Genomic DNA, 16,860 nt, shown 5'->3' on the forward strand with positions numbered 1-16,860 from the left:
TATATATATATATATGGACTTTTGTCTCTAAAGAGGGGCAGGGAGATGGATTTTTTTTTTTTTTAACTCCTTAATTGCAAGATATTTTCTTGTAGGTAAGGTGTTGACCCTGGTAACAAAATATTTTTAAATCCTAGATCCCTCTCCCTGCTCCCCCTTTTTGTTTTCAAATTTTGTCTGATTTGAATAAAATTTGATCTACTGAAAGAGATTATCAGTAAAATAAAAAATATTACAAATAAAAAAATTATAATTTTACCCAGTTGTGTCATTTGTGTTTTTGTTTTGTCAGGTCTTCTCTTTTTTTTTTTTTTTTACACCCCCCCCAATTCAAGTAGTGAGACTGAGCTTTCCAGAAACTTTTGGTATGTCATAGCAACATATCAAAGGTGTTGATAGGTGGAGGTCTGAGTGCTGAGATCCCCATGATCGCTAGAATGAAGAGAGAGAAGCGTTCTTCTTATTGCAGGAGACTGGCTCAATAGAAGCCTAATGAGGGGCATGCTATGCGAACGCTTCCCTCTCCATATTCTATAGATTGGGGGGGGGGGGGGTCTAAGCAGTAAACATTTTCTAGGGATTGGTCTTCATTAGGATATGCCACCAATGTCTGATAGCTGTGGGTTCCAGAATCTCTAGGAGGGCAGACCGCACGTTCTCGGCCACCCCCATATAGCTAAGCTGCTGACTCGGTTATTTCCATCAGCCCCAGAGAAGTAAATGAGCAGTGGCCGCCCTTGTGTGTTGCGCTTCCTATTCTGTTCTATGGGACTTCCAAAAATCTTCAGCACTCTCATGGAGATGAATGAAGTGCAGCCAGTCATGCACGGTCCAATTTCCTTCACTTTGCCGGCTATGTTCTAGACAGATGCCAGCAATGTCTGATGGGCCCAACCCCTTTAATACAAACACAGCTAAGCAATTGGGGTTTATATACGCTGTTGGGAGTGGGAGCTGATATAGCTTTGTATATTTGCTACTTGTTTGGCGACATCAGCGGGGAGGGAGAGACAAGACCTTGACATAATATAAAGATCGGCCATTTGCAATCCAACATATTTATAATGTGTTTTTTTATAGACTACATGTAAAGCAGTGCAGAATAACTGGGGCAGTATCCAAGGAGGAGAGGTCCTTGCCTGTAAGAGCCTACAATCTAAATGCAGTGGAGGACACAGGAGGAGAGACATCAACTACACCACTACATATATGCCTGTTTTAAATCCATTATAGCCATTGTAAATTGACTAATAGGGTGCCATGCTAAAGTACTGCCAGCTCTACTCTGCTTTTCCTCCACTTGGCAGCTGGCATTGCCAGGCCGCTGCCCAACTGGGGTGAATACCCATTCACCCACCTAGCAAGACATTTTATGGTATATCCTGTTGGTGCTATAAATGTTGTTAAACTATCAAGACTTTACTATCATCTCATATTACAGCTCAGAAGATATACTTAGGCCCCTTTTAAACGAGCGAACCGTGTGTCAGCGGGAGCACCCGTCCTGACCTCCTGGCACTGACTGGGTCGCATAGCATTATATTGATTTACTATGCTATGTAACCCTATGTAAGGTCTGGAATGTATTGTATAATGCTGTCAGTGTTATACAATACATTTCAGAACTTTAAGGCCTCTCACATGGGCGTTGCGGGAACATGCGTGATTTTTCCGCGCAAGTGCAAAACATTGTAATGTGTTTTGCACTCGCGTGAGAAAAATCACGCATGTTTGGTACCCAAACCCTAACTTCTTCACAGAAGTTCGGGCTTGGGATCGGTGTTCTGTAGATTGTATTATTTCCCCTTATAACATGGTTATAAGGGAAAATAGCATTCTGAATACAGAATGCATAGTAAAATAGCGCTGGAGGGGTTAATTTTTTTTTATTTAACTCACCTTAATCCACTTGCTCGCGCAGCCGGGCATCTCTTCTGTCTTCATCTTAGCTGTGTGCAGGAACAGGACCTGTGGTGACGTCAGTCCGGTCATCACATGGTCCATCACATGATCCATCACCATGGTAAAAGATCATGTGATGACCAGAGTGACATCACCACAGGTCCTTTTCCTGCACACAGCTAAGATGAAGACAGAAGGAGATGCCGGGCTGGGCGAGCAAGTGGATTAAGGTGAGTTAAATAATTTTTAATTTTTTTTAACCCCTCCAGCGCTATTTTACTATGCATTCTGTATTCAGAATGCTATTATTTTCCCTTTATAACCATGTTATAAGGGAAAACAATAATGATCGGGTCTCCAACCCGATCGTCTCCTAGCAACCGTGCGTGAAAATCGCACCGCATCCGCACTTGCTTGCGGTTTTCACGCAACCCCATTCATTTCTATGGGGCCTGCGTTACGTGAAAAACGCACAAAGAGGAGCATGCTGCGATTTTCACGCAACGCACAAGTGATGCATGAAAATCACCGCTCGTGTGCGCAGCCCCATAGAAATGAATGGGTCATGATTCAGTGCAGGTGCAATGCGTTCAACTCGCGCATCGCATCCGCGCGGAATACTCGCCCGTGTGAAAGGGGCCTAAGGGTTACATAGCATGATAAATCAGTACAATGCTATGCGACCCCAGCGGTGCTGGGAGGTCAGGACGTGCTGCAAGTCTAATGAGTGGAACTCGCTTGTGTGAAAGGGGCCTTAAGACATGTCCACACATAATGGAGTTTTCAATCCAAAGAAAGCCACAGGGAAAACACAGCTATAAATATATTCTAAATCGTGTTATATATATATATATATATCATTAATTTCCCTGATTATTAGTCATGTAGTGGTGATATGTTCAAAAATGTTATTACCAGAGGTAGGATGTACTGGAGACCAGTAAGGTCCAGAGAAGGTTAGTATTATCATGATTACCATACCACGACAAATTCATAGGTAGAAGTTAGACTACAAGTGACTCCCAACAGGTAGAAGAATGCAAGTACACAATGGTGGGAATGTCAAATCGTAGAAAACTGTGGTAACGGTAAGCGCCCAGGACAGGGACATTGGGCCCAACACAAATTATCTTTTACAACTAGATAAAGGTGTAAAAGTGGAGTGAAACAGTCAGGTGCTGGAACAGTCCAGGGACACGGACTGGCAGAGATGAACCTAACTTATGGTGAAGCCTGCTCCTCCTCATAAATTAGGTATTCTCTCTGCCTGCGCCGATCGTTGTAAATGAACCCCAATGTGTCTCCTTCCAGAACTGATGACTGCGTGCTTCCATGGTGTGTAAACTGGCATATAAGGTCCCTTTTTTTTTTTTCACGTCCATTTTGAGAACAATGGTAGTCAGTTTTCATGGGCAGACAGCCCCCATACAAGTTGAAAAGAACTTTATTTAATGTCTGTTTCTCAGAAAGTCAGTTAAAAATGGACTGTTTTGCTGTTTTTTTTAACGGACGTTGTGTGAATGTAGTAGCGTTTGAACAGATAAATGTGGCACCTTTAGGCTTCTTTCACACAAGCGAAATGGATTGTCAGGATCTGTTCAACCAGCTTTGTCTGCGATTGCGTTCAGCAGGTGCATTTTTTTTTTTCCTGTCCAGATTGTATGCGTTTTTCATGCCTATGAAGAAACACTGCAGAATAATAATCTACATCTCCCAGCAACCATCAGTGAAAAAGACATTGCATCTGGACGCCTTCCGGTTTTCACACAAGCCCCATTCACTTCAATGGAGCCAGAGCTGCCTGAAAAACGCACAATATAGAACATGCTGCGATTTCTCATGAACACCGAGATGATGGGTGAAAAACGACGCTCAGTCCGGATGCTGTGCGTTCACTACACACATCACATCTGGACGGAAAACTCGCTTGTCTAAAAGGTGTTTGGAAATTGCTCTAAGGATGTACCAGACTTGTGGAGGGCCACAATTCTTTTTATGATGTCTTGCTGATTTATTTATATATATATATATTTTTTTTTATTTTTTATTTTTTTTAATTATTTTCCCTAGATGTTAAGGGTGGCTTCAAACACTGACATTTCCTGCCACAAAATCCTCACCATAATGTGAAGCGAACCTGGGAGACATCTCCCATGTTAGCCTATGGGGATGAAAAGTGTCAATACTTGTGTTCTGTTCCGCTGAGGAATTAAAGGGGTTGTCCGGGCTTTTACTATTGATGACCTATCCTCAGATAGCCGATCAGCTGTATGAGGAGACGCGTGCCGTCTCCCTTCCTGTCCGCTGCTACGGTCTATGGTCATTGCCGATCTGATATGGGTCGCCCGGAGAACCTCTAACATTCTGCAGTGGAACGGAACACAAATAACGTTTTGGTGCAGATTTCCTGTAGCTGAATGTCCCACTCATTTCAATAGAGGTGTAATCTGCACAGAAATCCGCAGAATAAGACTACATTCACATGACTGTATGTGTTTTGCGGTCCACAAAAAAAATAAAACGGAATACCTTCCGTATGGTATTTTATTTTATTTTTTTGTGGATCCATTGTAACAATGCCTATCCTTGTCCAACAAAAACAAAACGGGCATGTTCTATTTTTTATTTTTTTTTGTGGGGCTACGGAACGGACATACAGATGCGGATAGCACACTGTGTCGGTGTGCTCTCGGCGTTTTTGGCGGACCCATGGAAATGAATGGGTCTGCATCCTATCCGCAAAAAAAAAAACCAAAAAAACGGAACAGACACAGAAACAAAACACGTTTGTGTGAATGTAGCCTTAGGCTAGGTCTACATGATGACATTTGTCGTGCGACAGATTTTGATAATGGTAGTCGCAAAAAATCTATTCAAGATTGACTTTTCTGCGAATGTTGCGTCGCCGCATGTTGCAGTGCGACACCATAGACTAGCGTTATAAAAATTGTCGTGTTACAGTGTAGTTGTGCCCTATCGGTCGCGCGACAAATGTCGTGTAGACCTAGCCTTAATCCACTCGCATCCGCAACAAAAACTGCAACTTTGAAAAATGTGTGCACATGCGGATTTTGTTGTGGAAAATTCTGCAATGTGTGAAGGCACCCTAAGAGACTGCCCCTGGTACACATCAAATTAAAGGGTCATGCACACGGCCGTTGCCGGTTTTGTGGTCCGCACAACATGGATAATAGCCGTGTGTGTTCTGCATTTTGCGGAACGGAGTGTCCTACACTCTATGGAACTGTCCTGTCCTTCTCTGTAAAATGGACAAGAATAGGACATGTTTTATTTTTTTGTGGGACTGCAGAACAGACATACGGGTGCGGACAGCACACGGTGTACTGTCTGCATCTTTTGTGGCCTCATTGAAGTGAATGGGTCCGCATCCGACCCGCAAAAAATGCAGATCGTATGTGGACCAAAAATAAGTTTGTGTGCATGAGCCCTAAGTCTCACTCCACGAATTGTCGAGTAAGGCTACGTCTACACGACGACATTTGTCGCGCGACAATTTTTATAATGGCAGTCTATGGTGTCGCACTGCAACATGCAGCATGCTGCGACTGTGACGCAACAGTCGCAGAAAATCCATTTGTTGCAGTGCGACACCATAGACTGCCATTATAAAAATTGTCACACAACATTAGTGCAACAAAATGTCACACGACAAATGTCGTCGTGTAGACGTAGCCTAACATGTTGCCGTGTAGACTTATCCTAAAGGGAGAGATTTATTAAACTAGGGCAAATGAAAAGAGGAGTTGCCTATAGCAACCAATCAGAATCCAGCTCTCATTTTTCAGAGGCCATCTTAGAACTGTCAGCCTCTAGCTAATTGGCTTCTATTGGCAACTACATCATGGGATTGATAAACACAGGGAAGTTTTATAGCACTTTATCGCATAAAAAAAAAAAAAATGAAGATTCTGTTATGTACAGCAGTCTATTACCCCTGGAAGTAGAAACAAATCGTTATACAATAAAAAAGGGCAATTTTCGCAGTGGCTAATGCGCATGCGCCGCGGCTTCAATAACATGTCTCCCACACGTCGGACACTTTATTCTCTAGCAGACAACGCTCAGCCAGCTGGTCGCAGTCAGGGCGGAACTACTGAGGGTTTGGTCGCTGGGTGACGCTGGTCTGTGCGCATGCGCGGTGTATTCTAGTGACAGCCTTACTAAGGGCAGCCGGGCGCTATGGTGAGTGATGTCAGTGGTCGGGATATGTTCTGTTCAGCAGCACCGGGGTGTTAGAGCCGCCGGTAGACGGTTACCGGGGGGATGACGTCACGTCACCCCAGATGGGAGCTCTCCATATCCCGCCCCTCTGTATACTGTGTATCTACCATTATGGCAGCATCCTCTGGGGTGCAGTAGTCACAGGCTTCCTGATGAGGCTCCTGGGTGCAGCTGGCAGCAGCCACCCCTTTATTGTGCTGGTTGGTGGGTGTTGGTCCAGTATCACGTGGTTCAGATTGCTACACTCGGCCAAAGCATAATGGAAATGGCTCCTTGTTGCCCCCTGGCACTCACCATCTGGGGGGCATGCCCTTCCTACCATTTACTGAGAGACTTGGGCAAGTATAGATGAGATGAAGAATCATGCCCATTGTGCCAGCGGGTCCCTCCAATAAACGATACATCTACGGACTGGGACTTGACAGGCAGCTTATATACAATCAGTGTTTGATCAGTGATTGTGAGCCAAAACCAGACCTGGAGGCTACACAGAGATAAGGGAAAGATCTGCACCTGTTCTGTGTTCAGACCCAGGCCTGGTGTTGTCTCACAATCACTGACCAAACACTGAGGCCCCGTTCACATTTCCATGAAAAAAAGTGTACGCTTTTCATCCGTGAAGGATCTGCGGTTGGACCATGTGTCTGTTTTTTAGCATCCGTGTGTCATCCATAATTCACGGAAGTTGCTCAGCTGAAAATTAATTTCCAAAGAATCTTCTTTCAGTCTTCAGTGAAAAACAGACGCACCACGGACACAACGCAGAGGCCATCCGTGGTGTGCCAGTGAATGTCACGAACCCATAGACTTCTATGGGTGTGCTTGGTGGTCCGTATCACGGATCAAAGTAGTGCATGTCCCTGCGTTTTTTTTTTTGTTTTTTTTTTTGTTTTTTTTTACTGACCCACGGTCAGTAACAAAATACTGAAGTGTGAACAGACATTTAACTCAATGGGTACGTGTGCTGTCCGCGGAAAATGGAAATGTGAACTAGGCCTTAGTTGTCGTCCCCTTGCCTATAGCAGCGTAACGTTCAGAGCCCATGAGTTTGGCAGCCATCTTTTCTTGCTTGTGTTCTGCAGGCAGACGTCGAAGAAACTTTAAAGAGGATCCAGAGCCAGAAGGGCGTACAGGGGATTATTATTGTCAACTCGGAGGGTGAGTGGTGACCCGTCATTCTGACTGCTGGAGATCAGCCGTTCCCGAGGCCTCATGCACACGACCATATTTTTGGGCTGCATCCGATCTGCAATTTCAGCGGGGCCCGCAAATGATGCGGACATCTCACCATGTGCTTTCCGCATCCTTATGTACGTTCCGTGGCCGCACAAAAAAGATAGAACGGGTCCTGTTCTTGTCCATTTTGCAGACAATAGACATTTTCTAACCTAAGGTTGGACAGGCGGAAGGGAAAATGTGGGATGCACAAAGCCTGCATCCGTGTTTTGCGGATCACAAAACGGATATGCGCACTGTGTGCTGTCCACATTCGTGTTTCTGTGCCGCAGCCTCGCAAAAAAAGATAGAACATGTCCTATTCTTGTCCGATTTGCAGACAAGGATAGGCATTGTTACAGTCGTGTGTATGAACCCTTACTTTAATTTTCATCGTTTTTTAATGAATGATCTTCCCTCGTTCCGACCCCTTCTAATAGAATGCAGTTATTTGTTGGCAGCACGTCCCCTGGTCATCCGGGGTGATGTGCCAGTGCGACCCACGTAGAAGATACGATCACCCACAAACAGGCAATCGCTGGTCATATGTGTGTGGGGCGATGATTGTGAACAAGCATTTTATTGGCCTGTGTAAAAGAACCTAAAGGCAAACGCACATCGCGCCGTCCAGTTTATCTTGGCTGGAGACGACCGGATGACAGCATCTACTTGGGGTAAGAAAAAAACAAAAAGTATTTGTTCCTCCAGCTGCAACGTTTCAACCCTCATAGGGGGCTTTCTCAAGCACAACCGTATGTGTACATACAGAGTATGGGGCTCATTTATTAAGACCGGCCATTTGGACGCCAGTCTTAATTGTTCCTGCGCTGCTGGAGGAAGCGCCAAAGTTATGTGGAACCGCGACAATCTAAAATCTATGCCAGCTCCCTTGCCGGCGTATATATATTTAAGTCATTTTGTTGCCAGTTTTTGTCAGGAAAGTGGCGTGAGCGGGGAAAAGTTGCAGATTTTGTTGCAATATGGCTTTTGACAAAATCTGCGACCGATATATACGCCACAGAAGTGGCATATATCTGTACGTAAATGGGCCCCTATGTGTCGGTGCACATAAGCGTGTAGACCTATAACATCTGATCACAGCACATGGCCACCTGGAGTTAAATTACAGGGGTTGTCTGACTTCAGCAAATGGCATTTATCCTGTAGAGAAAGTTAAAGGGGTATTCCCATTGCATACAATGGGGGCATATTGCTAATATATGCCCCCATTGTCTGATAGGTGCGGGTCCCAGAGGTGGAGATCTGCTCCCGTACAAGTAAATGGTAGCGCACCGCCCCTGCTCCCGTTCATTTCTATGGGGCAGACGGAAATAGCCGAGCCAGCGCTCGGCTATTTTCGGTGACCCTATTGAAATGAATGGAGGGCGCACTGCACATGTCCTGTAGAGGCATGCGGTTCCACATAACTTTGGCTCTTCCTCCAGCAGTGCAGGCACAATTAAGACTGGCTTCGGCTATTTTCGGTGGCCCTATTGAAATTAATGGAGGGCATGTGCAGTGCGCCCTCCACCACCTTCCCTGCTCTGTTGTTGGTGTAGGTGTGGGACCCACACCTATCAGACAATCGGGGCATATCCTAGTCATTGTATGTGATGGCAAAACCCCTTTAATACAAGGCACTTACTAATGTATTGTGATTGTCCATGTTGCTTCCTTTGCTTTCTGGATTCATTTTTCCATGATATTATATACTGCTCGTTTCCGACTACCCTGCAGCACAGATAGAAAGGGGCCCGGGTGGGAGCTGCTGCGCATGCATGTCTATGTGCAATCCCATGGTCCCATCCATCAAAGAGGCAGTCTCCTTTTCCTATATTGTGCAAGCACGACCACTGCTGCTGGATTGCAGGGTGGTTGTAACCATGGAAACGAGCAGTGTATAATGTGATGGGAAAATGAATCCAGGAAGCAATATGGACAATCACAATACATTAGTAAGTGCCTTGTATTAACTTTCTCTACATAATAAATGCTATTTGCTGGAGTCAACCCCTTTAAATCCCTTCCCCACGCTCATTTATATGCAGGACATCTGGCCGCTGGGCATCTGCAGTAGGGCCAAGGGGACGATGATGTAAGGGAAGCGCTTCCCGAGTATAGGTTTGTGGGCAGGTTTTGCATATGAATGAGCAAGGATAATAGGTTTAATTTTGATGAACGTCTTCTGGGGATGCGCTGTTATCGGATGTTATGTCTATATAGTATAATATGGCAGGGAGGGGGAGGACTGCGACCGCACGATGCCATAATGATTACTATGTGCACATATACATACCCTGTATGTACCCAAATGTGCTTGAGAAAGACCCCTATGTGGGTTGAAACGTTGAACAATATGTTTGAGGACTACTTAGTTTTTTTCTACACCTAAGAAGATGTCATCAGTCCTTTTATCGTTCTCTTGTTAATGTGCATTAAAGAGGATCCATCACCTCTTCTGACATTGTTTGTTTTAGTAAATAATTCTATGCCACATTAAAGGGGTATTCCCATCACAGACAATGGGGGCATATCGCTAGAATCTACGCAGAGAACGGAGCGGGGAGAGTGGTGGCTGGAGGACCCCGGCTATCGCCAAGCGCTCTCCCCATGCAAGTGAATGGGACCGCACCGAGGTTGCGCGGCCACCGCTCCCATTCATTTCTATGGGGTCGACGGAAATAGCCGAGCCAGCGCTCGGCTATTTTCGGTGGCCCCATAGAAATGAATGGAGGGTGGCTGCTCATGCGTAGTGTGCCCTCCGCCACCTTCCCCACTCCATTCTCTGTGTAGGTGCGCGTCCCAGAGGTGGGACCTGCACCTATTGTCCGTGATGGGAATACCCCTTTAAATTACCATTCTGGAAATTACCATAGGGTTGTATCTGTTCTAATGGCTCTATGTTGTGGCATTCCTCTGTTATTCCTACTAGGAGATTATAAATAAAGGTACAACTGAGTGTAACTAAGTGGGGGAAGGGGCGGGTGGTTCTCTGCACAGTTTGACACTATCCAGTCAATGCTGCCCGTGTCGGAATTTCCCCAAATGGTAACACCCAGATGTACCTTTATTCCAGACTGCTGACAATTTGTAGATTTCTAGTAGTAATAATAGAGGAAAGACATGCCATACAGTTAGTAGAAAAGATGCTCCAGAATTGGTATAACATGGGAATGCAAGTAGTTACTAAAACAGACATGTCAGGAGAGGGGACGGGTCAACTATAGAGTAGTAGATTTTCTGCTCCATTTAACCCATGGAGATCACAAAGTGTTAAACTTATTGTGAGAAAAAGATTCCCAGCTAGATAACTCCTCAAATCTACTGATCTCCTGAACCTTTCTGGTGCACTCGCTTACAGAAGGTGCATACTCTGATAGATTTAGAAGATCTAAAGATGGGGAAAGAGGAACTACATGTGAATAAATTTCATTAATGGCATTGGAAAAGGGCGTTCCAAAAAGGAACTATCAGGGGGCTATGTCCACCAAATATGTAATGCAGTTCCTTCGGCACTATGACACTGCCAATGTTCTGTGGGCAGAGATGGGTTAATCCTATGAAGGACATCCGGAGGACGATACCACTTGGTAGCTAGCTTATAAGAATTTTCCTGAATGCGCATAAAACATGACCTCAGCACTGGCCAACATACCCTTCAGCAGTAGATACCACCCCTCAGGATCGGCCAGATCAGAGGTCTTCGTAAAAGGCACATTTCTGTGGAATCCCCATATTGACACCCCTAGATGCAGAACGGTCATAACAGGAATGGTACCAAAACTGGTAAAAAGAGTGAGAAAGCTTCGGTACGTGGCCAAGCTTAAAGGGGTATTCCCATCACAGACGATGGGGGCATTTCACTGGGATATGCCCCCATTGTCTGATAGGTGCGGGTCCCACCTCTGGGACCCGCACCTACTCAGAGAGTGGTGCCCAAGCACTTTCCCCAAAAAAGTGAATGGGAGCGTACCGCGTTTGCACGGCCACCGCTCTCATTAATTTCTATGGGGCCGATGGAAATAGCCGAGCCAGGGCTCGCAGTGCACCCTCCGCCACCTTCCCTTCTCCGTTCTCGGTGGGGGTCCCAGAGGTGGCAATATGCCCCAATTGTCTGTGATGGGATACCCCTTTAAAGTGTGTTTCCTAGAGCATAAAAACATCAGCTTTTTTTTTAAGATTAGAAAAAATGGCTCCTTTTAACAGGGTTATTACAGCCGTGTACATTAAAAGAAGTAAACTCGAACTGTAGAGCCGCCATCTTTATCTGACACCTCACTGAACTGTCTGTCTGTATGCTCCAACAAAAAACAAACAACATAGAACAAACAGAAAAGGCAGAGCAAATAAGTGGCGACACAAAGGAGCCAGCGGGAGGAAGGTAAACATACATATCTGTACAACCTCATCTGCCAATCTTCCACAACGTAAGCCTGAAGTGTAAAATAAACCGCTGTAACTATCTGTGACCTACCACCCTTAGAAGAATCGTGAGGAGGGGGAAGAAAGATATGGGGCGGAAAGCTCATCACAAAGTAAGATGCTACCATAAATTGTCTCAAGAAATGGAGACCCCCATATAACATCTTGTAGCTCAGGTAGAAGATCTCTTTGATCTCGGATTCTTCTGCTTACGGGCAATTGACCATGCTGTTGAAGCGGGTAAAGGGGGATAAGTCGTCCTCCTCCTCAGGGATAGGTAGCCATCATGGAACTTCAACGTAAACGTAAGTGTCACGGTTAGTGGGGAAAGGAAGAACACCAAATAAACAAACTACAATAGTAACACAGACTAGGCCCCAAAGCTAGTGAGGAGGGGGATGGTAACCTCCTAGTTATCCCTGAGCCTCTCCCTGACTGCTGACAGTATGAGCAAATCCTAATGCTGGAAGAACTCATACACCGGAACCTAAGACCTGCTGAAACTGTCACAAACTCTAAATTAAGGAGTAGGGATGAGACTGCCGGGACCTTCCACCGTGAAGGGACCAGCGTCTCCCTGAGACCTAGACATAACACACACACACACAAAGTAGAAACGGGAAGACTTGGCTTGAGCTGAGTAAGAAGCAGGAGAACCTCTAACAACCAGCTTAGAACTCCAGAAGGAACTAACAACCACAAGGTCTGCAGTGAGAGGCGAGCATAAATAGAGCCACTAAAGAGCAAATGAGCAGAACCTGTGGAGAGGTGAGATCCTGCCCACAACAACAGACAGCAAGGAAAAACAGAAAGACCTGTCAGATACTCGCGTGCTGCAAGTCTATCTGATCTTCTCAGACCTCTCACAGGGCAGGCAGTGACAGTAAGGCATCCAACAATTGATGTAGATCCTCCGGTGAGCGGACAGTGAGGCGTCGATTCCCAGATGCGATAAGGAGTCCAAAAGAGAATAGCGAAACGGTAGGGGATCTTAGAAGTGCACGGCAGATCCATAAGAGGCTTTAAGATCCTCCTTTTCTGGAGCGTTGATGGAGCCAGGTCTTGGAACACTTGTAAACTTGTGTCCTCAAATGAATCTTCCCTCACTTCTCTAGATTTGTGCAGAATGGCTTCAGTATCTCGGAAGCTCAGTGCCCTGTGCGCTCTTTCTACAATTACAGCCGCTGCATGTTCAGGGCCAAGCAGAATAGTAAATAAGGCCTGCATCACAGCAAATAAGTCCTGTATCCTAATATTCCTCCCGCGGCTCCTATTCTGATCTTCCAGTAGCATCAGAGAGTTATTGATGGCTGCTTGATGTGCCCGTAATGGCTCTAATGGCGGAGTTGAAAATAGTCAGCTCTTCTTGCGCCTGTTCTAGGGCCTCCACCCTGTTTCCAATATGGCGGACGTCCGCCTTAATGACCGTGAGATCTGCAGCTAATGGGGCTAACGCCCGCTGTAAAGACCTGATTCAAGTAATCTCGGGTGAGGGATGAAGAATCGCTCAACCCGGGCAGCTCTGGGACTCTATCGGCGTCAGAGTCCCCGCTGAGCCTCTGTGCGCAAGGAAGATCCGTGCAGGGACGCTGCCGCGCCATCTTGGGTGTCCGTGCAGTTGGATGAGCTGGAGGTTTATGAATGTATTTCTCCATTTGAGACTGGAGTTTCTTAGCTTTCTGGGTGCCAGATGTGTCTCTGGGGTTATCCTTTGGCTGTATCTTCACCATGCCAGCGAGATAGTGCTCAGGTACAGGCTTATTAGGAGCTTGGTAGCGGGAGTGCTTCTCTCAAAGCAGCCGCCATAGAGCGAGGTCAGGCTCCACCCCCTATTTGAATGCTTTAAAACAGCATACAGCAGGTGATAACACGTTTCAGACCTTAAAGTGGACCCTTAGTCAAAGCATTGCCAGAGGTGTTTGGTAGCCACCTATCTCCCGTCCTCTTTATATCCCATATCAGGGGCCGGCAAATTCTGCTGCTGTGAAACTCCAACTCCCAGCATGCTCTGTTCACTTCATTGAGAGTTTTGAGAACAGTGAAGCAAGTGTGCATGCTGGGAATTGTAGTTTTACCACAGCTGGCGTGCCAAAGGTTGCTGGAGTCAACGACTTTGGAGAAGTATGTTTTGTAACTTTGGAGTCAACGACTTTGGAGAAGTATATTTTGTAACTTTGGAGTCAACGATTTTGTGACTGCCCCCTGCTTGCTGAGTTTGCATGTGTATAGTGGGGTCGGGGGTAACAAATCTTAGCCAAATTACTCTTTTGACCTCTATACAATGTATTTGTTCTGTCGTTTCAGGAATTCCCATAAAGAGCACCATGGATAATGCCACCACCGCACAATATGCAGGCCTAATGCATCAGTTAGTGACAAAGGCCAGATGTTCATTGCGGGATATTGACCCCCAGAATGACCTGACATTCCTCAGGGTCCGATCCAAGAAGAATGAAATTATGATTGCTCCAGGTATTACTGCAGCAAGAAGCTTGGTTTCCGAATTTTATTTCCAAACTCGCACCGTATAGTTCACTAGAGCAGTCAGTCACCGGGTGCCAGTTTAATCCAACAGGGCGTTGTGACCTTGTCATCTGATTTCGTTTGCAGCATAATGAGCCCTATAAACAAATTAAGGAAAATGGGTCTCCTAAGAACACAAGTCCTTTCTGTACTCAAGTGCCTTGTACTGGGAGAGGAATATGTACACAATGTATTCCTCTTTCCCAGAATGGTACATAATAATCATTATGCAGAGCAAATCACAGGCCTGCTAGATCCCTGTGAGAAGAAACCTCGGAGACAGATGCATCTCAAACATGGACATTTGCAAGAAATCAGTAAAGGGTTAAACGTGAGGTGCAGTAATCTCCTAAAATGCAATCCTTGGGGAAACATATCTGGATGTTCCTCTCGTACTTTGCCAACCGGCTGCCAAATTCTGCTGCTTAGGAAAAAATCTGTACACCTTGGAATGTCCATTCTAGAGTCTGTGTAGTAAGTGCACATCCCCCCCACTAGTGCAACCGGTTACAGAGATCCTATAGATCTCCTAGTGTAAAGAAAACGTGCTGTACAGTAAAAAGGACTTTTACACTTAAACTGGTACTTTTAGGCCATGTGACTGATGAACGTGACGTCGCTGGCCTGGGAAGAGTGCTGAGGCCTCTTCAAACAAGCTGATTGGCAGCTGGGTACCAGGAGTCCAACCCCCACAGATCAGATCCTGAGGACCATTAGTATTATTATTTATTATTAAAGCGCCATTCATTCCATGGCGTTGTACATATGATAAGGGGTGCACATACATAATACAGACAATTGCACTAATCATAAACAAAGTTACAAAACTGGTACAGAAGGAGAGGGCCCTGCCCGTGAGGGCTTACAATCTACATGGTATGGGAGAAGGACACAGTAGGTGCAGGTTAAGTTGGTCATGGCGTTATAGAGGCATCAGGGTCACTGGTTGTAGGCTTGTCTGAAGAGGTGGGTTTTCAGGTTTCTTTTGAAGGATTCCACTGTAGGTGAGAGTCTGATATGTTGGGGTAGCGAGTTCCAGAGTATGGGGGATGCACGGGAGAAATCTTGGAGTCGATTGTGGTAAGAGGTGATAAGAGGAGAGGAGAGAAGGAGGTCTTGTGAGGATCGGAGAGTGCGTGTGGGGATGTATCGGGAAAGTAGCTCAGAGATGTAGGGAGGGGAAAGGTTATGGACGGCCTTGTATGTATTTGTTAGTACTTTGAAGTGAATTTGCTGGGCAATGGGGAGTCGGTGAAGGGATTGGCAGAGGGGAGAGGCAGAGGAGTAACAGGGTGAGAGGTGGATTAGTCGGGCAGCAGAGTGGAGGATAGATTGGTGGGGTGCGAGAGTGCTAGATGGAAGGCCACAAAGGAGAATGTTGCAGTAGTCTAGGCATTAGTATTGATCTTCATTAGTATTGATCTTCCGGAAAACCCCTTTAAAGGCTAATTGAATATCCTCGGACTGAATTGAACGCATCTATAGTTATAATCAATCTATAACGTCATTTCCACACTACACGTACCTCGCTATATTGTAGACGTCATATACTGCTTTACTTTTTAATAATGTTTTGACTGTCTTTTATTTTCAGATAAAGACTACATATTAGTTGTCATCCAGCAGCCTTCAGAGTGATCACCCCGACAGATGCTCACCTTCCTCATCCCCTTGTTATATATTCCTCCCATGTCGCTTGGATATGGCCCTGCTTGGTGTAAAGCTGGAGACGCAGAATGAAGACTTAGGCCTACAGATCTCACCCATGTATCTACTGCCTGCTCTCCTGGACAACGCTGCAAGGAGGAACCATATACACGAAGAGCATCCTACCCAGGCCCATATAGAAAGCTGCCCGAGGGATGGGATTGCATACAGACTTTAACCCAATTAGATCATTCATGTCATGAATTCTTCCTGTCTTCTTCCATTTTCTTTCAGCAGCCATTATGACACCGTAAACTGTTTTATTTGCAAACCTTTTTGCCAAGTCATTGCATTGATTTTTTTCACCCGTTGCAGCAAAATCGTGTAATATGTAATCTGCATTAAATCTACAATAATTGTACAGATTTGGTCTTATTTGGTTTATTGTCAAATACACTGTATAGATGTGTAGAGCTTATATCTACCTTCCAGATCTCACAGAAACTTCGTGGACATGGGTAAGCGGTCAGTTCACTCGGATTCACCTTTCCTCTGGGGTTCCTTTATGAGAAATCAAGGTGCCGCAATAGTGAAGTACAATCACAAAAGTTCCAACTGCAAGGCTTTATTTATCTTTATTGATGGATATGGTAACAAGCAGTATACACAAATCATTCACCCGACCCGGGTTTCGCTATAGGAAGCTTCGTCAGGGGTATCTCCTCCGCCTACCTAGAGGCAGTCTTTATATACCTGCCAGTGATAAGCTACCACACCTCCTTAAAATCATCATAGCCCTTACGGCTCAATACAAAAATAAAAATCCATAAAAAACATGAAATACATTCATAAAACGCATATCACACAGAGACCTCCCTCGGGTCACCAAATTACTGGTTAGCTGTACAT

General features: G+C 45.4%; 1 protein-coding gene across 1 annotated transcript; it reads left to right on the forward strand.

Annotated features, from left to right (window-relative positions):
* Positions 1-6,005: 6,005 nt before the first annotated feature.
* Positions 6,006-16,372, forward strand: DYNLRB1 (dynein light chain roadblock-type 1). Its single transcript, XM_040438639.1, has 4 exons — positions 6,006-6,105; positions 7,227-7,302; positions 14,086-14,253; positions 15,899-16,372. Exons 1-4 carry the CDS (start codon positions 6,103-6,105, stop codon positions 15,940-15,942), a joined length of 291 nt encoding a protein of 96 aa, XP_040294573.1. The 5' UTR covers positions 6,006-6,102; the 3' UTR covers positions 15,943-16,372.
* The last annotated feature ends 488 nt before the right edge of the window (positions 16,373-16,860 follow it).

Source organism: Bufo bufo, chromosome 6 (genome assembly GCF_905171765.1).
Source record: "Bufo bufo chromosome 6, aBufBuf1.1, whole genome shotgun sequence".
NCBI classification, from domain to species: domain Eukaryota; kingdom Metazoa; phylum Chordata; class Amphibia; order Anura; family Bufonidae; genus Bufo; species Bufo bufo.